This window comes from Aquarana catesbeiana, linkage group LG02 (genome assembly GCF_042186555.1).
Source record: "Aquarana catesbeiana isolate 2022-GZ linkage group LG02, ASM4218655v1, whole genome shotgun sequence".
Taxonomy (NCBI): domain Eukaryota; kingdom Metazoa; phylum Chordata; class Amphibia; order Anura; family Ranidae; genus Aquarana; species Aquarana catesbeiana.
The window spans coordinates 296,078,543-296,106,208 of record NC_133325.1 but is presented as its reverse complement, the minus strand read 5'-3'; the positions used below and the strand labels follow the sequence as shown (position 1 = coordinate 296,106,208).

Sequence of the window (27,666 nt, the reverse complement as noted above, 5' to 3'; positions counted from 1 at the left end):
TACTCACCCCCAGAACCGCCCGCTCCTCACCTTACCACCTTCCATGTATCCTCCTGCCCGCCAGGTACTGCCAGCGTCACCAGGCGGCACTACACCCCGAATCAGCACCACTTCCACAACACACATCCCAATACATCATCACCACACGCCGCGCACAGCCTTCTGGGAGCTGTAGTCCGCTCATCACGTCATCCTCTCACGCAGAGCTGACACCACGTGGGAGGATGTGCTTATGATCGCAGAATTAGAAAGTTTCCATGGCGGATTTCTATGTGCCTTCGCTCATTGGCGTGCACTGTCTCCTTCTCTCAGAGACCGTGTTCTCTTTCCAGACATATGTAGTCAGGGCTGGTTGCAGGGAACTAGCAGGGTACGCGCGTCGTCACCCACGCTTAGTTGGTTGCTATGGGCGGAGCCTTTCCTACGGCAGCCCCGCCCGCCACATGAGTGTGGGATGTTTGGTGGAAGAGACTCCAATTCCCGGCGTCCTCTCCGGCAAGGGGCGGGTTGTCAGTGTGGGGACTGCGCGTGCGCGCTGACACCTCCGAGCTGTGGAGTTGGGTGATCGGTGGAGATAAAATGGTAGGTTGGGGGGGCTAGAGGGAGGTGGTGGTGTGTGTGACAGCAGGCTGGTACCGGGGGGTTAGGAGTAGTGAGAGCTAGAGGGGAGGAAGGGAGGGGCTGCTGTGTCCTCTGCATGTATACATCATGGAGGAAGGTCACCCGGGGAGCACTCACCTGAGGGGGGCCCTGTACTAGGACTGTTGGGGGATCATCATCCCTGAGTCTCCATCACACAGCTTCCCTATACTGCTCCATCATCTCCAATGTAAACACATCACACATTGTACTCAGTGCGTGCATTCATCCACAACTAAAGGCTGCACTTTTATTTTACAGGGATTAGACCCCCTGTCATGTTTTCATTGCTGTCTGTGTTCCTGTTAGGTAGATTCCTTCTTTCTATTCCTCCTGTTTACTGTTATCGCAGAGCCTGAAATCAAATCCCAAATTTCGGGTTGTCACCAGAAGAGATGTTTGGCTGTGGAACAGGAAGAGAAGTGAAATCTCCCCAATGGGACACAGATGGCGAAAAAAAAAAATCTGACAGGGGTTTTAACCCTCCCTTACTCTATACAAAATGGATACATTTGCTTTCAGTTCTACTTTAGTTGACAACGAAAAGGTGTCTTACTGCATATACTGGTTATAGATGATCTACATCTGTAATAACTATTGACGTTGTACCTTGCCGCTGCCTATGAAGGCACTATGGCGATAGGATTTATAGTAAAACGCTGTCTTCCTGGTTGACAATACTGTATACAGAAGTGGTACAGGCCGGCTTTCTTGTTCTGCAGTAATGAAGTGGCTTTGATCACCATCTAGGCTGACCAAGTACCCCTTGCTGCTTTTTAATATTATATCATCTGTAACAAGTTGATGGAACTTCAAAATTCATTTTCAGGCTCCATGCACACTAGCGTTTATTTTAAGCTAAAAAAAAAAAGCTGGTAATAACTTTTTGTAATAGCGTTTTAGGAGCGTTAGTGTTTTGCATTTCCTTTAAATAAAGGGGGGAAAGCTATTAGTAGCATTTAGGAGTGTTTCTGCTGGAAAAATGCTCCAAGAAACTCTACAGAAAAACATTTTTTTTTTTTTTTTGCTCCTTGACGCTGAAGCTCAAAAAACACTTATGCCGCGTACACATGGACGGACTTTCCGACGGACTTTGCAGTGTAGGTCCGCCGGACTTTCAAATGAATGGACTTGCCTACACATGATCACACCAAAGTCTGACAGATTCGTACGTGATGACGTACGACCGGACTAAAATAAGGAAGTTTATAGACGCTAGCTGCCCTGGCGTCGGTTTTAGTCTGTCAGACTAGCATACAGACGAGCGGACTTTTCAACCGGACTCGATTCCATCGGACAGATTTGAAACATGTTTTATTTCTAGGTCTATCAGACTTTTGGGGGAAAAAAAAGTCTGCTGGAGCCCACACACGATCGAATTGTCCACCGGACTAATCCCGTCGGACCTAGTCTGCCGGGAAGTCCGCTCGTGTGTACGCGGCATTAGACCCCTTTCACACCAAGACGTTTGTGGGCTAAAAATAGCAACTGAAAATCGTCTCCCCTGCAGTCTGTGTGAAAGCCTGAGTGCTGTCACACTGAGGCGTAGCGCTGGCAGGACATTAAAAAAACTCCTGCAAGCAGCATCTTTGGAGCACTGAAGGAGCGGTGTATACACCGCTCCTAAAGTACCCCTGCCCATTGAAATGAATGGGCAGCACCGCCGCTGTAGCGTCGCTTTGCGGATCGTTCTAACCCTTTTTCGGTCGCTAGCGGGGGTTAAAAGGGCCCCGCTAACGGCCAAAAACCTTGGCAAAAATGACGGTAAGGCGCCGCTAAAAATAGCGGCGTTTTACTATCAAAGCCCACACGTTCCAGTGTGGAAGCAGCCTAATGTAGTGTGCATGGACACATAGGATAACACTATTTAGCATCTAGGTGCGTTAAAAAAACGCTAGTATGCATGAAGCCTCAGTGTGTTTACATTTAGGCCCCTATCATACTTGTGCGACTTGGGACTGCAAAGTCGCATGACAAGTCGTACCCCATGATTTCCAATGAGTGCCGTTCATATTTGTGCAACTTTAAAATAGTCCCTGCACTACTTTGGTCCCACTTTGATGCGATTTTAGGTCCATAAACCTCCGAATTACACAGGCTTTGCCTCAAGTTGCGTGACTTTCAGGTTGCACAAGTGTGAAAGGGGCGTTTAAAGCTTCCAATAGGATAATATTTGGAGATCCTGCCATGAGGATTCTTGTTCAGGCACTTCCTTTCATGGGATGACAACGTTCTGTTCATGTCTCCCAGTTGTCTTAATGGTTAGTCACCCTGTTATGTGGTGGAGATTGGGGATCGACCGATTATCGGTGCGGCTGATAAACACTTTTTTTGAAGCATCCTTATTGGTCACAAAACTTACCGATATTGCTTCAAGTGGGTGCATGCATCACCCCGATACCGTTCTTTAGAGCAGACGGTCGGCTTTCTTGTGATAGCAACCGATGCAGCTCAGCAGCCGCTCAGCTGTTATTACAAGCAGCAGGAGGGGGCATCCCCCTCCCGCCGCTTTCCGCTGCTCACCTGGGCTGTCCCATCCCACTGGGAGACCCGAGCCACCAACCGACGCGTCCGCCTGAAGACCAAAACAAAGCCCATGCTTTGTTTGTCTCTGATCTAGTAACCCGGAAGCTATGTCATGACATCATTTCCGGATTACTGGCGTCCTAAAGACTCCAGTTTTATAAAACAGAAAGTATTCAAAAACGCTGATCTTGACATTTTGAATACCTTCAAGTGCACAGGAGGGGTTTGGGGTCTTATAGACCCCCGATCTCTCCATAAAGAGTACCTGTCACTGCCTATTACTGTCACAAGGGATGTTTACATGCCTTGTGACAACATTAACAGTGATAAAAAAAATAAAAGTGTAAAAATTTTAAATGTACAGAATATCAGCACATAATATCAGCCTGAGAGGTGGCCAAAATATCGATATCGTATCGGCACCGAAAAAACGGTTTCGGTCGAACCCTAATGGAGATTGTAGGTGGTGTCACAGATGCTCACTAACACAGGCATGGTCTACTGTTGTCACTGTTAGGAACCCCCCCTTCCTGAGGACTATAGTACAGGTTGGCAGGAAGTGGCTGCAGGAGTACTAGCAGTTTGATTTGTTTTTTCATTCAGTCCAGGGAGCTGAAAGAAGAAAGACTGAACAGGTTCCTCCATCCAGTCTCCCCCCCCCCCCCCCCCCCCCCCCCCCCCCACACCTCTCATGGACGTTATATATTCTGACAGTGGGCTTTGGTGCTGTCAGAATACACTGATCAGTAGCTGCAGTTACTGATCGACAAAAGTTTTCCAACTTATCCATTTGACAGAAGTCGTTCGTTAGAGCAGGTAGGGCCACACACTGATCAAAACCTGGCTGGTCCCCGCTGAACCAGCCAAATTTCAATCCATCTATGGCCAACTTAGGAGCTCATTCACACAAGGTACAGTGAGACTATGCTAGCACTAGCAGCTATCTTTAGTGCAGCCCCAATGCAAAGACAAAGCAAGATGCCTTGTTTCTGATTGACTGAAAATTACTGCACAGGGAGCAATAAAAAAAACCTTATACAACAAACCCAGAAAAAACTGTGCTTGGTGTTAAATTCAGATCAAGACTGCTGCTCCCACTATATCCGAACACAGGATACACATAATCTATAAAAACAAAAATGGTTGCTGTCTTTTTAAATCGAAAAATTTGTATTTATTAATTTTATTTTCTGATTTCAAGAGACAGCACACTATTTTTTTTTTTTTTTTAAGCAATTAAAACCTGACGCATGATTTCACTTGTCTCTTATTTTCTAAAAGTTTTTGTTGCTGTTTTTGTTCTCATTAGAGAGACATCCTTTTACTTGTCCTGTCCCAGTGGTATCTTGTCAAAAAATAAAAACGTAAATCATAGCCAGCAAAAGAAAAAAAAAAGAAACTGACAGAAGTTTTAACCCTACTCCACTCTGTGCAAACTTAAAATAAATAACTGGTTGTAGTTTGGCTTTTAAGACCAAACGCAGCCAGACACTAGAAGAAGGGTAGCTGTGACAGCCTCTGGATTTCTCTCAGTGAATGTTTTCTTTGAAAGCGCAACTAAACCCATAAATTTAAAGAGGAGGTCCAGCCTGGGTGAAAAAAACAAATACTGTAGCTGCTGACTTTTAATATTAGGGCACTTACCTGTCCAGGGAGCTCGCAATGTCAGCACCCCAGCCGATCTTCGTAGCGACTCTTGGCTGCTGCCGCCGCCATTTCTGGTGAGGGAACCCCGTAGTGAACCCTTTCAACTTTACAGCGGGTTCCCTACTGTAAATGCGCAAAGCGCGCTGTGCTTTCGTATCGGCCCAGAGGAGGGGGGCCAAACTTCCAGGAGATCGGCCCGTGGCCCGTCTCTGGTAGTGGGGAAGGGTCCACCCCCCTGAAAGGTGCCAGATGTGGCACCGAAGGGGGGAAGAAGTGTATAAGCAAGAGGTACACTTTTGGGTTGAACTCCGCTTTAACAATTTCAAAAAACAATTGCATTCCCAGCATGTTCCGTGAATATAACTGTCACATTGTTTGTGCTCTCATCCAAACTGTCAAACTATTCAATGATATCATAACTGATCACATGTGCAGCATCATGGCAGTTGAAGATCAAACAGGCCAAGATGGCAGCTTCCTTGGCTGAAAACGATTGGAGGGTTTATTTCCACTTTAATGAATGGAGTATGAGGTCCTCATGCCTTTAGCAGTCATAAATGTGAAAGAATTCAAAAAGTTTTAGCTGCTGATTCTACACAGCATATCATAAGTGACATTTAAAGATCCAGCTGTCAGTTTCTTATACTGGAATCTGTACATACTGTATAAAATGATCCCAGGTAACCAGCTTATGAAACCCAGCTGCACATACAGAGTTGTAATAAGACACATACCCTGGAATTTATAGGCCCCTTCACATGGGCAAGGCTGCTGACTTGCAGTCTGCAGTGAGACGCTTTGTCACCAGTGGTGTCCATTAAACGCAATTTTGGTTTGGCCTCATTCTTTTCTATGGGGCTTGTTGGCAAAGAGTATTGCCTGCTGAGCACAGCATGCCGTAATTTTTTGTCATATTGCAAAGCCCCATGGCCGCAACAGTGTGTGTGTGGGGCTGTCTGGCAGCCATTGTTGGGTTTTGACAGACGGCTGAGGTGTGTTTTGCCTCGACCAGGCCTCGACTGCCTGGTTTTGCCGCCACAACAATGCCCATGTTGAAGGGGCCATAAAGAATGTCTAAGGCAATCCATAGAATTCTGTCAGTGCAGGGAACAGATTCATGTACCTGGTTCATTGATCTGTCATATGGAGGGGGGAGGCACTGCGAGGGTGGAATGTCCATACTGCAGACACTCTATCCTCAGTGTATAGTCAGTCCCTTTTTAGCTAGGACATTGTCGGTTGTGCAGCCAGCAGCATCCTAGCAACCAGTAAAGCATTCTGCCCATTCAGCTACCAGCCATGAGATTCCCCAGCTGACAGGTGAGTATAAACAGAGGGAGGGGGATGCTTGGTGACATCATTGTCCAAGTATGGCCCCTGTCATATGTGAGTTAAATTGTCAGCCACCATCCCCGCCCCTTTGTTTACACTCACCTGTCATCTGGGGAATTACCCAATTGGCATCTGATTGGGGCAGGGATGAGGCACTGGTTGCTAAGAAGCTGGCTATATTTTGACCCATAAGTCCTAAGTAGGATGCCTGTGGTGATAACTTGATAACTGTCCCAGTTGCAAGTATGCTTATATCAGCTCTGGGCCAAGCTTTCAAGCCCTTAAATGCCTGGTGCCATAGCTGATCATATGTGGAGCATCATGGTATCTGCAGATCTAAATAGAGGCTACAATGGCACCTTTTCTTGACTGAAAAAGAATTTGAGAGTTTAGTTCTGCCTTAAAGTAAAACTGAATGTAAATAGTAATAAACTATGAACAGACCACTCTTTATTTCTGAAGAGACAATGCTATTTCTCTCCTGAAATAACAAGCACCTGCCTGCTTGCAGAATTCTTTTTTTTTTTGCACACTCCAGCTGTGCTGGAATGACAGACTCCCATGCACATGCGCGAAATGATGTCATTCCCTTACTGGTGTGAATGGCAGACAGTGTGCCCAGCAGCGATCACTGCAGGTAATTGCTGGTTGTGTGGAGAGCCATGAATGGCTTTGACTGCCAGTGACCAGTCATTATATTGAATGGGGCCAGTGGCCACACCTAACTGCTCACAGCCTCAACAGGAATCAAAAGATTCCTGGCACTGCATATTGTACCGGCCTAAATCGCAGGTGTGAATGTTGCTTAAGGCCCTTGGAGTTGATATTGTAGTGGTTACCTTCTAGCTGGAACACAAAGTGATTCAGGCAATTGACAGCACAGCAACTTGCAGACCACAGGGGGCCTCTCACCTCTGTTATCTGTAAAGCCTGGTACACACTATGGGTTTTTTCCGGGTTTAACGGAAAAAACCTGTCAGCTCAGGTCAGAGCCGCTGTACTAACATCGGATCTCCCCCGCTGAGCTGTTGTGTTCTGATAGGGGGACACCCCCCACCAGAACGCTCCCATCAGTGCTCTTAGCCATTGGTTGTGAGTGCTGATTGGGAGACGGTTGGCTGCTGGTTTTCCAGCATGGCCTTTGTCAGACTGGCTGCCATACACACGGGCCAAATGTCGACCGTTTTTTATTAAACCGGCCCATGCTGCCCGGCATTCGTCCCGTGTATATGGGACTTAAGAGTACTCTTCAGGCAAACTATGTAAAGCTGGGAAAAATAGTTATTTGATCCCCTGCAGTTTGCCCACTTACAAAGAAATAAAGGGTATATCATTTTTATCATATGTGTATTTTAAACGATAAAGACAGAATATCAACCATAAATCCAGGAAAAAAAACATGTGATACAAATGTTCTAAATTGAGTTGCAGTTCAGCGAGTAAAATAAGTATTTGATCCCCAAGTAAAACATGAGACTTAGTACTTTGTGTAGAAACCCTTGTTGGCAAGCACAGAGGTAAGATGTTTCTTGTAGTTGATTACCAGGTTTGTACACATCTCAGGAGGGATTTTGGTCCACTCTTCTTTACAGATCTTTTCTAAATCCTTAAAGTGGCTGTAAACCCTCACATATACCCAGTGAAGTGAACAGCCTCAGATGATACACAGGGATGAAACAAATCTCCCTACATAAGTTTTACATGTATATCTGCTGTCTTCATCTTTATATATCCTTTAGAAAGTGCAGATCATGTTAGAGATTTTCTCTTCCTGTTCAGCACTGGGAGTGGATTATTGGCATACAGTCAAGACAGCTGATTGGAGGAAAGGCACACACCCCCACTCCATATTGGCAAAGGAACGAAGTAATGTGCAGAGCTCTGCTCTGAATCGAGCAGCTCTGTGCAAATCTATTTATAACAACCTCCCACAATAAAACTTCAGGCTGCTATTGTCTGAAACTTACTTGAAAACGAAGCCTTCCAGCAATGCAAAGTAATCACTGGAGACGACGACCATCTATACCCGGTATTCCTTCTGGGAATGCGCCAGTGACGTAACTGGCATGTTTAGGACATATTTACACTACCTACAGGTAAGCTTTAATATAGGCTTACCTATAGGTAAAACTTAAAGATGAAAGTTTACTTCTTCTTTAATGTGCTTTTTCTTGAACCACTCCTTTGTTGCCTTGGCAGTATGTTTTGGGTCATTGTCATGCTGGAAGACCCATCCACGACCCATCTTCAGTGTTCTGGCTGAGGGACGAAGGTTCTTATCCAAGATTTTACGATACATGACCTCGTCCATTAGCCCCTCAATGCGGCAAAGTCGGCCTGTATGTTTAGCAGAGAAACAGCCCCAAAACAATGTTTCCACCTTCGTGCTTGACTGTAGGAATGGTGTGCTTAGGGTCATAGTCAGCATTTTTCTTCCTCCAAACTCGGCGAGTCCAGTTAATGCCAAAGAGCTCAATTTTGGTCTTATTTGACCACAGAAATTTCTCCCAATCCTTCTCCAAATAATTTAGATGTTAATTGGCAAACTTCAGATGGGCCTGCACATGTGCCTTCCTTGTGGGCGCTGCAGGATTTCAATCCATTGCGACGTATTCTGTTACCAATATTTTGTTTGGTGACTGTGGCCCCAACTGCCTTGAGATCTTTCACAAGCTCCTCCTGTGTAGTTCTGGGCTGATCCCATAAGGCGAAAACTCACATGGAGCTCCAGACCGAGGGCGATTAATGGTTATTTTCGCTCCAACAGTTGTCTCCTTCTCACCAAGCTTTTTGCTGATGGTCTTGTAGCCCATTCCAGCCTTGTGAAGGTCTACAATCTTTGACAGCTCTTTTGTCTTGCCCATGATGGTGAGGTTTGAATGCAAGAAAGAGATTCGGTGGCCAGGTATCTTTTATAAACATAACGAGTTGTGGTTAGGAGCAACTTCCATTCAAAAGTGGTACTTCCGCTCATTTGTCTCTTCTCCCCCTCTGGTGCCACAATTGGCACCTTTCGGGGGGGGGGATTTTTTTCTAAGTAGGCAAACTAAGGGGCCAGTCAAGTTCCTCCACCCCAAACTCGCTCATCCATGTCTTTATGGACCTTGCTTTGTGCACTGGTCCCAATCATTTGGTGGAGGGGGGATTATGGTTTGGGGTTGTTTTTTAGGGGTTGGGCTTGGCCCCTTAGTTCCAGTGAAGGCAACTCCTAAGGCGTCAGCATACTAAGACATTTTGGACAATTTCATGCTCCCAACTTTGTGGGAACAGTTTGGGGATGGCCCCTTCCTCTTCCAACATGACTGCACACCAGTGCACAAAGCAAGGTCCATAAAGACATGGATAAGTGAGTTTGGGGTGGAGGAACTTGACTGACCTGCACAGAGTCCTGACCTCAACCCAACAGAACACCTTTGGGATGAATTAGAGTGAGGACTGCGAGCCAGGCCTTCTCGTCCACATCAGTGCCTGGCCTCCAATTGCGCTTCTGGAAGAATGGTCAAACATTCCCATAGACACACTCCTAAACCTTGTGGACAGCCTTCCCAGAAGAGTTAAAGCTTTTATAGCTGCAAAGGGTGAGCCAACTCAATATTTAACCCTACAGACTAAAGCTTTGTACACACGGTACGATTGTTAGCCAACGGAGTGTCTGATTTTTGTCTTAAGGGCGTGTGCCTGGATCTTGTCTTGCATACTAACGGTACACAATTGTCGTGCAACAAACACGAACGTAGTGACTTACTATGAGGATTTTCAGCTCTTGAGCGCCACCCTTTGGGTGCCTTCTGCGTGTTTGTACTATGGACTTTGTGTGACGGATTTGTGTACTGACCACACGAAAATCTGACAACAGACCATTGTCCGCCGAAAATTTACTAGCCTGCCATCCAACATTTGTTGACTGAAAGTTGGACAACAATTGTCAAAAGGAGCGTACTAAAGCCCCATACACACTATTAGATTTTCTGCAGATTTTTGTCTTCAGAGTTACCAAAACCATATAATATGAGGTCAGACCTTAAGACTTTCAATTTGTATGCAATCAGGCAGGCCCGTTCACTACATGGTTTTGGTAAATCCAAAAGGAAATCAGGCCACAAAAGTTGTATAGTGTGTATGGGGTCTTATGGTCAGATTTTAGGACAACAGTCTGTCAACAGACAATCCCCTGCCAACAATTGCATCGTGTGTACAATGCTTTTGACCCCATACACACTATATAACTTTTGTTGTCTGATTTCCATGTAGTGCAAGGGCCTGCCTGATTGTATACAAATTGAAACTCTTAAGGTTTGACCTCATATTATATGGTTTTGGTGAATCTGAAGGAAAAAAAAAATTACAGAAAATTGTATAGTGTGTATCCAGCTTAATGCCCTGTACACATGGTCGGATTCTCCGATGGAAAAAGTGCGATCGGATTGTGTTGTCGATAATTCCGATCGTGTGTGGGCTCCATCTGACTTTTTCCATCAGAATTTCCGACACACAAAGTTTGAGTGCAGGCTATAAAATTTTCTGACAACAAAATCCGATCGGTTAAATTCCAATCGTGTGTACACAAATCCGAGGCACAAAGTGCCACGCATGCTCAGAATAAATTAAGAGACGAAAGCTATTGGCTACTGCCCCGTTTATAGTCCCGACGTACGTGTTTTACGTCACCGTGTTTAGAACGATCGGATTTTCCGACAACTTTGTGCAACCTTGTGTATGCAAGACAAGTTTGAGCCAACATCTGTCAGAAAAAAATCCATGGATTTTGTTGTCGGAATGTCCGATCGTGTGTACAGGGCATTAGACTGGGATGCCATTAAAGTTCATGTGCGTGTAAAGGCAGGCGTCCCAATACTTTTGAAAATATAGTGTAGTTAGTCTGGTTAAAAAAAAAAGACACAATTCCATCCTGTTCGACCCACAGAGAAGGGGGGGGGAATCTAGCATTTTAGCTTGCAGACTGGTGTGAATGAGCCCTTCACTATTCGCTAATCAGAACATTGCGATTCCACTTTTTTAGTAAAGTCTTTGTTGATGCATTGCCATGATAATATTAAAGTGGTGATTATATTTCAATGCTGGCAAGCATCATGTGATAGAAAGAAGATCGTTGTGAGAGCAGCAGTCCTTGGATTTGGAAATAGTCATCCTCTGTGATGGTGGGGGGGAGTTTGTGTATGACACAGGCCAGGCAGGCGGCAGAGCAGTGACAGCAGGAGGAGGGGTTGCTGGTATTTTGAGAGCACAAACTCAGCTTTGCCTTTTTAGGGAGGCCGTGTAGGTGTGTGTAGAGGACGTGGCTATACCCCTTCTTCATCCTATACTTCCAGGTTTGTATATATTATATTATACACAAGCGCTGTTGCCAGCCAGAGCAGACAGGTAGGGATCACTGTCACTTTATAAGTTGTTATTTGCTGTGCTGAGATCACTGGGTGGAGCCACTTGTTCTCATTCTGTATGTCTCTTGTCTTTATACTCCGATGCTTTCATTTTTGTGGTCACTTTAGTAGTTTGTTATTAATTGCTATGACTACTACCAACACTCCTTAAGATGTGTTATTTCAGTAAAGGTTAATGTATTCGTTAAGGTGATGGTTAGAGTAGATGGGGGAGATTTACTAACACTAGAGAGAATCTGGTGCAGCTCTGCATAGAAACCAATCACCAGGCCTTTTTCTGGCATTTATTGTTTACAAGTGAAAATCATTATTTTTTTGCTAGAAAATTACTCAGAACCCCCAAACATTATTAATATTTTTTTAGTAGAGACCCTAGAGAATAAAATGGCGGTCGTTGCAATATTTTATTTCAAACTATATTTGGGCAGCGCTCTTTCAAACACAATTTTTTGGGGAAAAAATACACTTTAATGAATTAAAAAAAATATATAACAGTAAAGTTATCCTGTTTTTTTTTTTTTGTATAGTGGGAAAGATGATGTTACCCCGAGTAAATAGATACCTAACATGTCACGCTTTAAAATTGCGCACGCTCGTGGAATGGAAATAAACTGCGTACTTAAAAATCTCTATAACTCCTGTTTAGAGTTACAGAGGAGGTCTTGCACTAGAATTATCACTTTCGCTTGCGGCAATACCTCACATGTGTGGTTTGAACACTGTTTACATATGCGGGCGCGACTTACGCATGTGTTCGCTTCTGCGCGCAAGCTCAGGGGTATAGGGTGCTTTAAGTTTTTTTATTATTATGATTTATTTAACTTTTTTATTTTATTTTTTTACACTGTCCCTTTTTTTTTTTTTCCCTTTTAATTTTTCACTTTTATTTCTATTAGGCTCAATGCACACTGGCTTAAAAACCGCTGCTTCTACAGGCGTTTTGTGTTCTGCCTGTAGAAGCCACTCAATGTTATCCTATGTGTCCATGCACATTAGGATGATTACAGGCATATCTCTCCTAAACTCGTTTAAATTTTGTACAAAAAAAAACACTTTTTTTTTTTTTTTTTTTTTGCCAGGGGAACTGGCATTTTTTAAAGCCCAGTGTGCATGGAGTCCTAGACCCATTTTACACTGGGGCCGCCCGTGTGTTAGCGGTAAAGCACCGCTCGTTTTAGCTGCGATTTTCAGCTGCTAGTGGGGAGCTTTTAACCCCAAAGAAGGGGTTAAAAATGCCTGTGTTGCGGCGTTACCAAATCGCTTTTCAGGCGCTTCGGAAGCGCTGCCCATTCATTGCAATAGGCAGGGGCGTTTTGGGAGTGCTGTATACAGCGCTCCCAAACCGCCCAAAAGATGCTGCTTGCAGGACTTTTTCTAACATCCCGCAAGCGTACTGCCTCAGTGTGAAAACACACTCAGGCAGCATGGGAGGCAGTTTTCAGGTGGTTTACAGGCTCTACTAGCGCCAAAATGCCTGAAAACTGCCTGAGTGTGAAAGGGGCCTTACAAGGATTGTAAACATCCCTTGTAATAGAAATAAGCACGACAAGTCCGAGGACCGGAAGTGACAACAGAGATCGCTTCGTTCCTCCAAGGTCTTAGAGGCGAGTGGGGGCTATCTTACCCTCACTCGACTTTCTGCCTAGCTATCGGCTGCATCAAGTTGGTTCTAAAATTACCGACGGCTCCGGTAGGCTCAAAATTGACCTATAAAAGTGATCTCGTGGCGAACCTGCCGATGGGACAGCTTTTATCTGAAGGCTGGCCGCCTAAGGGAAAAACACAATACCAGAGTTATGGCAGCCAGCCGCTGCCATAACAATGGTATTTAATGTCAAAATCATGATGTACATTCCCGGTTAGGCAGTTGGCAAGTGGTTAATTGAACAAACTGAAGGTGATTGGCTACCATGCACAGCTGCTCCAGACTTGCACTCTTGAGTTTTAGTAAATCTACCCCAATGAGGACTTTCTAGAATGTTCACACATATAGGTGTTATTTATAGGAAAAGGAAAATGGGAACAATCGTGTAGTTGTTACCTATATTGACCAGTTGAGTCATTGAGGCCGGGTTCACACTATAACGAGCTGCGGATCGCACAGGAGCGCTGTGCATCCCTGTTCCCCGTTTCAGGGAGGAATCAGGGCCGATTCTATGTCTGAATTCGGCCCTGAAACTGAGCCAAAGACGAACATCGTTTTTGTGCGGTGCGCTCCGCAGCCGCCCCGGAGATATGTGAATCGGCTCCATAGGGAGCCAGTCACATTCTCCTGCTATGCGAATTAGATGCGGGGTAACGCACAACTAATTCACATAGATGTGAACCCGGGCTGAAGAAAACCAGTAATATGCAAAGCATAACCCCAGTTTGTTTTTATAGGCAACATAATTACGTTGTTTTGTTATTAATAAGCATTACTTTACTTTTTTTAAATGAATAAGCATTACTATTTTTCATCGCAATAAAAGATAAAATACCATGTGAAGTCTTCTTGACAGCTAGGTTTTAGGACTCCTTCACATGGGTGCTCAGCTCCATATAGCGTGAGCAGCCCTTTGTTTACTTTTCTGTTCTAGCACTGAGTAGTGTGTAGGCAGCCCATATTAGTGAATGGACACGCCCCGACGGTACGGATTCACCCGCACCACTGAGTTTGGCAGGATGGTGGCATGAGTCTGGATGCACAAGATTTGCGTCCAGGTCCGTGCATCTGTCCCTGCGTACCTAACACACTCAGCTGTGCAGGTGAGTCCATACAACCCATGCATGTAAATTCACCAGGATGGGCTGCCTGCATACAGGTCAGCACTAGGACAGAGAAGTAAACAAAAGGCCCTTCACATTATATGGGGCTGAGCCCCCTTGTGAAGGAGCAGTAAGGGTTCATTCACAACAGGTCGGGGCTCGTTCACAGTTGACCTGCATAGAACAACTCAGGCTCAATGCCAGGACACAAAAAAATAAGATTGTGCAATGGTGTACACTGTAAAAAAATGCAGCATGTCTGCATTTTTACACAGCGCGGCTCATCAGACCGTATGTCACCATTTTGTGACATTTCAATAAAGTAAAAAAATAAAAAAAGCAAATGGTGCCTTGTATTTGTTTAGCGTGCAGGATGAGGTGAACAAGCCCTTACATTGTGCATTAAAGCAGTACTCCAAGAATCTGGCAACATGGGCCCTACTGCCCATAGCCCATAGGGTCAGCTCACAGTAGAGATGGTTACCTTATCTCTACTGTGAGCTGACCCTATGGGGTTGATTTTCTAAAACTGGAGAGTGCAAAATCTAGTGAACACCTCAACTTTGCACCCCTAGACTAAAAGAGCACGTAAGCCTTGCAGTGCATGGGTGTCACACTGGAAGGGTAGATTTTATTGAATTCCCAGAGTTCAACTTTGAAGCAGCCCATTTATTTTGAATGCCATTCACTAATCCTGTTTTGCAGTTAAATGTGCATTTTACCATGTGATGCCATAATACATCAGTGTCAATGGGTCCTTATTATTCCGCATGTTCTCTTCTGCTGGGAGGAAAATAAAGCTGGCCATACACAGAGCAAATTGCTTGCCTGCAATTCACTCGATTTCCCCCATCAACACAGACAGTGATTCGGAAATCCTTCCTGACGAGCAATTGTCTTCTCTCGGTGGGAGAGGACAGTTATTATCGCAAGCGGCTGCTATATAATCGTAAAAGAATCTGGCAGGCTGGTTGTATCCAAGTTGATTGATTAACTTGGTACATTCAGCCTGCCCATTAACGGTTCAATGTATGGCCGGCCTAAGTCTTTCAATGTAGCCTTGTACATATGGGGTAAGGCCTCATGTACACTGCTGCTGGTAAACGGACGTTTAGGAGCAGTTAGGTATTTTTTCAACTGTTCCTGAACTCTCCTCTATGTTATCTTATCAGTACATGTACACAGGGTCGTTTTTAGGCAGTTGAGTTTAGAGGCCTTTTTTGGAAAGCAAAAAAATGAGTTCAGACGCTGAGTTTAGAGGCATTTCAAGCACCAAACCCTCTATGTTATCTTATCAGTACATGTACACAGGGTCGTTTATAGTCGTTTCTAGGCAGTTGAGTTTAGAAGCATTTTTTGGAATACAAGAAAAAACATTCAGGATGGATCTTCAGAGGCATTTGAAACGCCAAACACCTGTAACACCCTGTAAACACGTGCAAATGCGGTAACTTCCATTTAGCCGGTTTTCGTTTAGAGGCGTTTTTGGTTTTTCACTATTTAAAAAAAAAAAAAAACGCTTGTAAACGCGGCAAAACTGACGTTTTTAAATGTCGATTACTATCTGTCAGTTGAATCGTTCAGGAGAGGTTGTAAAACGTCCCGTGTATATTAAGCCTTAGACTCTTTTTCTCCTACAGAAAAACACAGTTAAAGGGTGCAATTTCGCATGCGCGTTTACACGTCTGAGATTACTGCTTTCTATTGGCCAGAATGTTCGTTCATTCATTCATTCATTCTGACCATTAGAATGTATTAACACATGAACACGCCTAATGCTAACTTGGGTTTTGGCACTTTTGAGCATTTTATGCTTAAAAGCTCCTCTCCTGACCGTGGCTTTGGTGTGCTTTTTTTTTTTCTGCCTCTAAACTCCTGTAAATGCCTATACCGTGCCTTGAAAAAGTATTCTTACCCCTTGAAATTTTCCAAATTTTTTTCATGTTACAAACAAAAACCTAAATGTATTTTATTGAAATTTTATGTGATAGACCAACACAAATTGGCACATATAGTAGATATTAAAATTCTACACACTCCTGTTAAAGGTTTCTGTGATGTAAAAAAATGAGACAAAGATAAATCATTTCAGAACTTTTTCCACCTTTTAATGTGGCCTATAAATTGTACAACTCGGTTGAAAAACAAACTGAAATCTTTTAGGGGAGGGAAGTAAAAATAAAATAATGTGGTTGCACAAGTGTGCACACCCTCTTAAAACTGGGGATGTAGCTGTGTTCAGAATTAAGCAATCACATACAAACTGATGTTAAATAGGAGTCAGTACACCCCTGCCATCATTTAAAGTGCTGATTAACCCCAAATAATGCTCAGCTGTTCTAGTAGGTCTTTCCTGACATTTTCTTAGTCACATCCTACAGCAAAAGGCATGGTCCGAAGAGAGCTTCCAAAGCATCAGAGGGATATCATTGTTAAAAGGTATCAGTCAGGAGAAGGGTACAAAAGAAATTCCAAGGCATTTGATGGAACGCAGTGAAGACAGACATTATCAAGTGGATAAAATATGGCACAACAGTGACATTGGCAAGAACTGGACATCGCCCCGAAATTGATGAAAAGACGAGAAGAAAACTGGTCAGGGAGGCTGCCAAGAGGCCTACAGCAACATTAAAGGAACTGCAGAAATATCTGGCAAGTACTGGCTTATTCAAGAAAGAGGGAATTATGAACGGTTCCGAATACCAGTCAATATTGGCACAAAACCTTCAGGCTTCTGCTACAAAGCTGAACATTAAGGAGGAACTTCATCTTTCAGCATGACAACAACCCAAAGCATACATCCAAATCAACAAAGGAATGGCTTCACCAGAAGAAGATTAAAGTTTTGGAATGGTCCAGCCAGAGCTCAGACCTGAATCCGATTGAAAATCTGTGGGGTGATCTGAAGAGGGTTGTGCACAGGAGATGCCCTCACAATCTGACAGATTTGGAGTGTTTTTGCAAAGAAGCGTGGGCAAAAATTGCCAAGTCAAGGTGTGCCATGCTGATAAACTCATACCCAAAAAGACTGAGTGCTGTAATAAAATCAAAAGATGCTTCAACACCCCACAGACTTAGCGGGAATGGCCTTACCTGACCTCAATGCTTACTACATTGCAGCGCAGTTATCCCAAATCTTTCATGTGGACAAAATAGACAGAGAAAGATTCCTGCACTTTCTGTGTCCCAAATGGTGTCATCCGACACAAGACCCTTTGGTCGTGATAGTGGGGCGAGCCACCGGAGAAGACAGAAACGTTAATTGTAAATCATTGTTACACCACTACACTAAGATCTGGAACCTAGCCATGGATAGACTCCAATTGCCAGCAATAAATGAATTTACCCCCCTGTGGCATAATATAAATCTCCCAGAATTCAATTTAATACCTGACAGCGAGGTGTGGAGTTCTAGAGGGATCTTTTATATGCTACACGTTACCCATAATGGCAGGTTAAAAACTTTTGAAAGAATGAAAACAGAATATGCACTACCAAATCAAATGTTCTTTAGGTACCTGCAACTGCGCCATGCTTTCCACACACAGTTCCCGCAGGGGGAACCCAATTTGGTAAATAACCCACTAATGGAGGCACTGAAATGCCCTGACCCAAAAAAACTAATTTCCCAATTTTACCAAATGCTGACGCTGCCGCAGGCAACCACATCGGCTTACGCCCTGAAATCAAGGTGGGAGGGAGAAGTAGGCACACTGGCAGATGACGAATGGAGTGACGCCTTAGATACATGTAAATTGGTGTCCCCTAAACTGTCCGACCGATTGACTCAAATATTCCTGATTCACAGAGCATATCTCACGCCACTCAGGTTAGCAAAATACAAGAGCAATCAAACAAAGATGTGTCCAATGTGCAATCAAACTACGGGTACTTTCTTTCATCTACTGTGGCAGTGCCCCCAAATCCAAGCGTACTGGACACAAGTGGTGCGCTTCCTCCATGACACTATGGGATCCCCTGTAACACTACAACCTAAACTCTGTCTTCTGGGAATTTTTCCAGACCAGGAGATAAATAAACTCAAAAAGGTATTTGTCCACGAAACACTTTTCTCTGCACGAAAAGTTATTGCTAGAGTCTGGATGAGGCCTATCCCTCCAGAGTTTTCACATTGGATAACGGAAGTCAACAATACATTACCTTATAAAAAACTGGTTTACCTACACAGAGGTTGCCCTCTCAAATACAATCAAATATGGGATAAATGGGCTCAGTCACCTGACACTTGCACATGAGAGCGTATAAGTCATTGGGATACCATGATGAACAGCGCCCCTCCACGCTGCATATGAGAAGTTACTGTGGAGTGGACCGGTCAACTCAATAGGACATGAATAATTAGCCTTTGTACGTATACCATGGGGAAAATGAGACATGACATGGGTTATATCACTGTACACGAATTTATTTGTACATTTTGAGAACTGTATTGTTATTTTCGGTGTTTACTATGTACACTAAACTTTTTTTTTTTTTTTTTTATTATCACTCAATAAACTTACTTTTGATTTAAAAAGATGCTTCAACAAAAGTGTTAGTTTAAGGGTGTGCACACTTACGCAACCATATTATTTTAGTTTTTTATTTTTACTTCCCTCCACCTAAAAGATTTCAGTTTGTTGTTCAACTGAGTTGTATAATTTATAGGTCACATTAAAGGTGGAAAAAGTTCTGAAATGATTTATCTTTGTATCTTTGTAAATTGCATTGCTGGAAGCTTGTGGCCCAAAAGAAGCTCCTGCTCCTTTTTGGGCAACAAGATTCGCGCAATGCAATTTGCCATGCTTCGCGCGTTTTGGTGCCATTGGAAATAATGGCACCCAAACCTGTGTTTTGAGATAGCAGGCAGAATTGCAGAGATTCTGCCACAATCCCAAAATGCCCAGTTGTGGAGCCTTAAGCTTGGCCATATATTACCCTTTTTTTTTTTTTTGTTCAACTAGACGTATGCTTTTTGAGTTCAGGTCCACATTTTAGCATCAAGTTAGAAAAAAACAACTTTCAGTTGCTGGTCCCCCTCCCATGCAAGTATATAAGGCCATGCCAGAATCGCGAGCTGAATTATTGGCTCACAGTTTCCAATAATGCAGAATCACCATTCAGCAACAAAAAAAAACAAAAAAAACAAAAACAGGGAGCAGTCTCACCTATTGAATGCGCCTGCAAACCGCCTACTGCCATCCTCTGAAAACCAGTCCACTACGAATTGCTTTTCAGAGGAAAGCTGGGTGCTTAATTCTACCACTGGTGTGAAAGGGTCCTGAGACCACTTGTTTTATTTAGTATTGGTTCAACCAAACATTAGAACCTCTGTCAGGTCATGTTTTCGCTTTTCCTGACTCCATTAGGCCCTTTTCACACTTTTGTGACCTGTATTGCGACTTGGGACTGCAAAGTGGCATGACAAGTCATACCCCATGATTTCCAATGAGTACCGTTCATATCTGTGTGAGTTCAAAGTAGTCCCTGCACTACTTTGGTCCAACTTTGATGCGACTTGACTAGACCTCAAGACCTCAGTGTAGAGAAGCCGGAGGACAGATGCAGCATCAGTCCCATGCTGCATCCACCTAGGTAAGTATTAAAGGGGGGGGGGGCATACTTTTTCCCTCGCTTCCAGTTATTGTAACCATTGTGTCCAATGCTAGAAATTAGTGGAATACAGCAGAAAGCAATAAGCATTAACCAGATGAGGATTCAAAAGTTAAACCTCTATTTACACCAGTTAAATACATATATAGAAGCTGTTTTACCTATAAAACTATTTGTGCTTGCCAAGTCCTCTGTCAGATAGTACAGCCAGCCTGCTGACCTAACTATTCTCTACTGCTGTCAGGCAGCACAGCTGGTTCGCCTCCCTCCCCAAAGCCTATGAATGAACAGTGAAGGAGCAGCAGCAGACTGAAGAGGTCAGATCTCTGTTCAGCCCCCAGCTGTCTCCTGTTAAAGCGGAGTTCCGCCCCCCCCCCCCCCCAAAGCAAAAAAAAAATTAAAAGTCAGCAGCTACACATACTTTTAATATTAGGACACTTGCCTGTCCTGGAATCAAGCGATGTCGGCATCTCAGCTGATGTTTCCATCATCTCTCAGGGTGCTACCTCCGCCATTCGTGATAAGGGAAACCGGCAGTGACACCTTTCGGCTTCACAACCGGTTCCCTAATGTGCATGCACGCTGCTCCTGCTAAAGGGCCCGGCGGAGGAAGGAGGTGGGGGGGCCGAACTTACGAGTGATCTTGCCGCAGCGATATCTCTTGGCAGTGGGGAATGGATACCTGTCAAAAACAGGTACCTGTTCCCCCCCCCCCCAGTAAGGTGCCAAATGTGGCATCGGAGCAGGGGGGAGGCAGATAAGCGGAGCTTCCACTTTTGGGTGGAACTCCGCTTTAACATGTTCCTTGTTAGCCCACCTGCATGCAGAAAATCTGATTGGCCCCAGTTACTGCCCCTCTCTCTCCCAGTCTGAGTGCTGCTGTACTATAGAACACAAGTAAAAGGCAGGCATTTAAATCCAATTATTGCTCTTTTTTTATATATATAACTGCCCAGAGATTTAACCCTTCCCTCTGTACTGAGATTTTTTTTTTTTAATTGGTGTATGTGTCTTGGTGACCACTGACCCTGGAAAAGAAGGTGCAGATAATACATATAAATAGGGATAGACGTAGCAATAAAAACCTCCCTTTGGGTCTAACCGCTCTACATTTATGCTAAATAAGGTCTTCTTTTAATGCTTTCCCAGAAACCTATAGTGAGGTTGCAGTAAAGTCTAGTTGCCCTTCGCTGTTTGATCAATGTCATTAGAATACTGCTGATTGGAAGAAGTCACTCTTTTTTCAGAAAGCTGTTGGAAAGGAAATGCTGAACAATAATTTTATACCTGACAGGCTTTTGAAAGGACATATAAGCACTATTACTTGTCATTCCAAGCAGAACCCGACTTCTAGGCCTATCGTTTATTTACATTAGAGGACACGTAGGAAGCAAAAAAAAAAAATTCCATTAATATGGTTCTATATAACATTTATTACAGTTATGGGAATGAGTTGGTGGTCTTTTACCTAAATACTTCCAAAAACTAGTATTAAGCTCCAGTGTGCATGGAGCCTAATTGTGGACTGTGCAGGCTTGGATAGGGGGGTGGGGAGGGAAGGGTAGGGGAATTCCTTGGCATCCTAGACTACAGGGCTGTGTGTTTTTATTGATGCACACAGTGTAGGGAGATACATCTCTAGTCCCTGAATGCAAAGGTGACTCCATAGGATGCTGCAAGAGAAAGGAGCCAACCTGGGACAGCAGTCATGGTATCTTAAAGAGGTTGTAACAAAAAAAAAAAAAAAAAAGATCCTGTTCCCTTATAGCAGGTCAAACAGTATAGTGCTTGTGCTGTCTAATCTGTCCCTTTCTATGCTGTAAAAACCGTGCTTGATTCTGCCTGTTCCTGTGTCCACCTATGTAAACTGACCACGGTAATCATGGCTGATGATCCATGATACCATCAGTTTCCATGCCTTCGTCATCCCGCTGCTCTCCTCTTTTCTCCCTCTCCCCCTGCCTGTCAGCTCCTGTGTGTGAGTGATCTCTTCCCCACCGCTCCCCTCCCCTCCCCTCCTGCCGCTATTTGTAGAAGGATTACTGCCAGCCCCTCTGTTCTTCTAAGCTATACTACACTGTGTACATGTTTGTATAAAATTGTGCCTGCAGATATCTTATTTCAGATAATTTCTGGCCAGTCACATGACCTCCAGCCTCTCTTCTCCCCTGATCTAAGGGCTGCAAGGGGGGGGGGGGGCTGAGTGGACAGCAGAGAGGTCACGTGACATCCCGGCTGACGTCAAAGGGGATCTCAGCCCCTCCCGCTTTAGCCCTTAGATCTGGGTATGAGAGCGGCTGGAGGTCACATGACCACACAGAAACAATCTGAAATAAGGTATTTAGAGGCATCATTTTATACAAACATGTACACTCTGTAGTATGGCTTGGTAGAACAGAGGGGCTGGCAGTAATTTCTCTTTGACTTTACAGCCACTTTAAACTGGAACATGGGCAAGGAAAATAAGATAAAGAAGCTGCATCCTTAGTAAGTGATTAAATCAGCTGCTGAAAATGCCTAAACAACTGAGGGTTTAATAACACTTTAAATGTATCGCAGCTCTTTACCACTTGCCAACCGCGCACTGTAGTTTTACTGCTTTTCTGGGTAGGGGGCATGCGCCCGCCTGGCTGTGCTGTCACTGGCTCCAGCACATGCTGATCAGTGGTTCCCAGCCAATGATTTATGGCTAGGACACACCGATCCTCAGAGCGAATAACAGGAGAGAGCTTTGTATATGTAAACAACACAGATCTCTCTGTCGGCAGTGATGTGCCAGTTCTTGTTTCCCTGCGAATCAGGGAACAAAAACTGGCACATTGCTAAGTAAAATCAGCACATATTACACATAGTAAACGTTGCTCCACATACATTTAACCCTTTGCCCCAGATGTTATCCCCTTCCCAGCTAGTGTCATTAGTACAGTGTCAACGTATATTATTAGCATGGATCACTGTATTAGTGTCACTGGAGATGTCAGTGGCAGTTAGCCAGTTCCCACAAAGTGTCAGTTAGTGTCAGATTACCTGCCATCCTGCTATAAGTGCGCTGATCACCGCCATTACTAGTATAAATGAATTAAAATTTCAGTATATATCTGGCAGTTTGTAGTCGCTATAACTTTCATGCAAACCATTGGGATTTTTGTTTTACCAAAGACATGTAGCAGAATACATTTTGGCCAAATGTATGAAGAATTTTGATTTTTAAAATGTTTTATTGGATATGTTGTATAACAGAAAGTAGAAAATATTGTTTTTTTTGTTTTTTTTTTCAAAATGTATGCTTCTTTTGTTTAAAGAGCAAAAAATAAAAAATGCAGTAGTAATCCAATACCACCAAATGAAAGCTCTATTTGTGGGGAAAAAAATGAAATAAATTTTGTTTGCGTACAACATTTTATGACGGTGCAATCACCAGTTAAAGTAGTGCAGTGCTAAATAGCAAAAAGTCGACTGATCATGAATCTTCTGAGCTGAAGTGGTTAAAGTCCAACTGAAGTTTATGTAATGATAAAGACATTTATGAGGCAGCAAAATTGTCCAGTGGTTAAAGTCTTACTTTTTTAATTGTTTACTAAAGCAGCTCCAGCTCCCTTAAATCAGCCTGTCCCCTGCCAGTCATCTGCAGCTGTGGGCCATGGCGCTGTGCGTTTATGGCCAGTTCACACCACATACAGTTCAGTGCGTTTTTTCTGCTTCAAAAATGCATAGATAGTATTTTATATGCTAGAGGGGAAATTTTAATTGTGAGAAAGAATTTGTATTCATTAATAACGGTGACATAGGGGTGTCATCCCTGTATATATGGTATAGGAGAAGTAGAAATTGTGTTTGGAACTTTACATACACCTCTAAGTACACTCAATATGTGATACGTTGAACCAAAAATAATCTAAAAAAATCATTGATTTATTTCATACAATTAAAAAGACAAGCATAATTTTATACAATAACATTCTACTTGAATGTACCTGTATATAATTATGCTTGTAGGCGCACCAATCCTTTGAAAAGGTCAATGTGTTTCGCGGGTCCTCCGCTTCTTCAGGAACAACAAGGTTTAGTATTAGGCTCCATTCACACTAGCGCGTTTTTTGATGCATTTTGCAGAAATGCATGGGAATTTTTTAACATGGGTTCCTATGGAACATGTTCACATCAATGCTTTTTTGTATCTCTGCGTTTTTGGAAAGGGTCGGGGACTTTTTTTCATGCAAAAAGCAGCGTTTTGCATGTAATGGATTTCAATGGACAAGCATCAAAAACGCAAGTGCACCGTTTTTGCAGCGTTTTTGCAGCGTTTTTGGTGCGTTTTTGCCGTTTTTTTTTTTTTTTTGTAATTTTTTTTTAAGACTGTAAAAAAAAATGACAAAAAAAAAACGCAAAACGCTGCAAAAACGCTACAAAAACGCAGCTCAAAAACGTGCCAAGCATGAAAAAAAACCCTCCAAAAACGCTCAAAAGCAACATGCATAGGTGTGAATCGAGCCTAAGAGCCTATTCATAATATTAAAAAAGCAAATCTACAAGAAGAAAAAACAAAAGTCAAATTAATATAGAGATCAAATATTGGTACAGGTCAAAGCACAACATTATTACATAATATATCCATATAGGTATCAGAACATGCCTCGTGTATATTATTGTATGTTTTAGCCTATATGGGTTGGGGAACCCAAACATTACATATCAAAGATTCTTACTCGCCCCAATGGGTAAATATAACATGCAAAGTTGGTTGAAGGGAGAGATCATTGGTCTGTCAGCCTACTGCCCATATGAGGGTAACCAACAGGTATAAGAGTATTGCCTAGTCAAAATGATCAAACCAATATGGACTAGATCAAAAAAGATGACCATCAGCACAGATTTTTCTTCTTTTTTTTTTTTTTTTTTTTTTTTTTTTTCGGAGCACAGATTTTTCTAGTTTTGGTTTATGCAACTAAATGTTGTAAACCAAATAAGACCAGTGTGAATGGGCCCATAGTATAAATTACTGCTGCGTTCAGATCCATGTATAAATTATGAATCTGAACACAGCAAATTGTGCGCCGTGTGTCTGGCTTTTAGTAAGTAAACCAACACCAAGACTTTAACCACTTATGGGTTTAATGCACCTGAAGGACTCGTTCACCCAGTCGCAGAGGTTAGTACAGCATGCAGATACAGCCGCCCGTTAAAAAAAACAGTGACAGGCTGACAGACACAGCAGACTGCATCAAGGGCTGGGCATCTGTCCCTGAACAGATGTAAATTATCGGCCGTTTGGGAAGATCTGTACAGTGCTGCATATGTCAGCCTGTCATTGATTTTTAACAGGCTGCTAGCCAATGCTGTAGCAAACTCCACCGTTACAGTTTTGCAAGCTGTACAGGCCTCTGCGCCCATTTGAATGAGCCCTAAATATGTTTCAATTATTTTCACTAGCACATCAAATGGGATTTATGTTGCTGGAACAGTTCTGTGCAGTTTCTGTGTGACTACCTCTTATTTTCAGCATGCTTAAAATCAGTAAGTTGGTATTTTCTTGTTGGGCATCATGCTGATGAAAATGGTAAGTTCATACAGCAGGAACCTTGGTATCGCCCTCCTTTGCTTTGGAAAACAAAACTCCAGTCTGTAGCAGGGAAGGCATACTGAAATGGGCTTTTTTTTTTAGAGGAAGCTTCAAATTTTTAGGTACTTTTTCTAACTGAGCTTAAGGCCTCATGCACATGGGCGTAAAAAGACAATGTTTTTATAGGTGTTCAGTGTGTGTGTATGTGTGTATATATATATGTGTGTGTGTGTGTGTGTGTGTGTGTGTGTGTGTGTATATATATGTGTATATATATATATATATATATATATATATATATATATATATATATATATATATATATATATATATATATAATGCATAATAATATATATTAGGGCTGTTACTGATTAAAATTTTCGTGTTCAATTAATCGTTTGTTTTTTTTAATCGATTAATTGACTAATTTCGATTAATTATAACACACATACAGATCCAACTACTATTAGCTGATGTCATGCGTAGCTCCTCCTCCATACACATTACGTTCAATCAGAACTTCCTCAGCGGGACGAGGCTACGGCATCACCCTACAGTCTAAATAGTTTAAATAGCACCGTTGTGCATCAGGAGGACCGATGGAGAGCCAGAGACATCCATCATCTGCTGAGACAGCAAAGTGTCAGCTCTTTGGAAAAAAAAGTGCCCTCATCATAAATGTCTCTTGATTGCTGGATAACCAATCAGTGTCAATTCATCGTCAAACTGACTTACAGTCAGGAAAGCCCTCAGATATGTTGATTTTCATAGCCAAGTCCAGGATTTACATAGATGGTTATCTGAATACTTTGACCAGTGAGATCAATCAAATCGTTAGGATCTGTCTTCCTCAATTTATGATTTTACAGACATCAACGTCGCCGGACTCCTCCCCCCTTCTCTTCGTTAGTAGACGGAGGCACTTGGGGAAGGGGGGAGGAGCCCGGTGACGTCAATGTCCGTGACGTCACCGGATCTCCAACGGAACTCCCTGAAGGCCCGGAAGCCAGCAGGGAGGTGAGTACCGATCAAAAGAATTTTGATCGATCAAAAAAATTAACGATTAATTGAGGAATTAATCTTTAATTTTCCCAGCCCTAATATATACACACAATTGTGCTCAAAAGCTTGCATACCCTGGCAGAAATCTTGAAATGTTGGCATTGATATATGACTGATCATGACAAAAAAATGTTTTTCATTTCAGGATAGTGATCGTTTGCAGCCGTTTATCACATAGCTGTTTGGCTCCTTTTTAAATCATAAAGATAAGAGAAATCACTCAAATAGCCCTGATCAAAAGTGTACATACCCTGGAAAGTTTGGCCTTGGTACAGGTGACACACACAGGTTAAAATGGCAATTAAAGGATCATTTCCCATCTGAGGCTTTTAAAATTGTAATTCGTGTCTGTGTATAAATAGCCATTGAGTTTGTTAGCTCTCGCATGGATGCACTGAGCAGGCTAGATACTGAGCCATGGGGAGCAGGAAAAATAACTGTCAAAAGACCTGCAGTACTGTTCACTAAGAAGTAGAGCTGCACAATTAATTAATTAATCGTTAAAAAATCGCGATCTCGATTCAACCCCCCTGACAATCTCTGTTGCAGAGTTTGCTGATTCTTTCATATAACAAGTGGAGAGACTTATCTGCTCACTCAGCTGTCAAAAGAAAACATCTGGGCAGTCTGCCAAGTTTTTAATATGAAACATTGTAACTAACTCTTCCTTCTTAGATCAAAGGGATACACTTCTGTTTGTAAAGAAAAAATCCAGGCAGTCTGCCAAGTTTTCAACCTGTAAATGCAGGAAGTTTAACCACTTAAAGTCTAAATCTTTTTCTGACATTTCTTTGTTAAGTTAAAATCAATATTTTTTGCTAGAAAATTACTTGGAACCCCCAAACATTCTATTTTAGCAGAGACCCTATGGAAGAAAATGGCAATTGCTGCAATATTTTATGTCACACTGTATTTGCCCAGTGGTCTTTCAAACGAAATTTTTAGGAAAAAATACACTTCAATGAATAAAAAAAAACAAAATGCCACGAGAATCGTGATCTATCTTCTAAGCAAAAAAATTGTGATTCTCATTTTAACCAGAATCGTGCAGCTCTACTAAGATGTGGAAACTTCTGGGATCTTTTGATACCAAGCCAAGGTTAGGTAGACCAAGAATGTTTGCAGCCACAACTGCCA

The 27,666-nt window shown here is 42.9% G+C and overlaps 1 protein-coding gene across 2 annotated transcripts in view; it reads left to right on the top strand.

Annotated features, from left to right (window-relative positions):
• Window positions 1–434: 434 nt before the first annotated feature.
• The window catches only part of DCUN1D2 (defective in cullin neddylation 1 domain containing 2), a 50,985-nt gene continuing 23,753 nt past the window's right edge, over window positions 435–27,666 (top strand). Inside the window, exons 1-2 of one of the 2 annotated variants that reach the window (XM_073614555.1) lie at window positions 567–582; window positions 11,413–11,474. Coding sequence is in view for 1 of the 2 variants with exons in the window: in XM_073614554.1 (XP_073470655.1) it covers window positions 580–582 (3 nt within the window). In the remaining variant the exon portion in view is untranslated. Of the gene's footprint in view, window positions 583–11,412; window positions 11,475–27,666 lie in introns of both variants that reach the window. The other variant, XM_073614554.1, reaches the window with a different exon arrangement.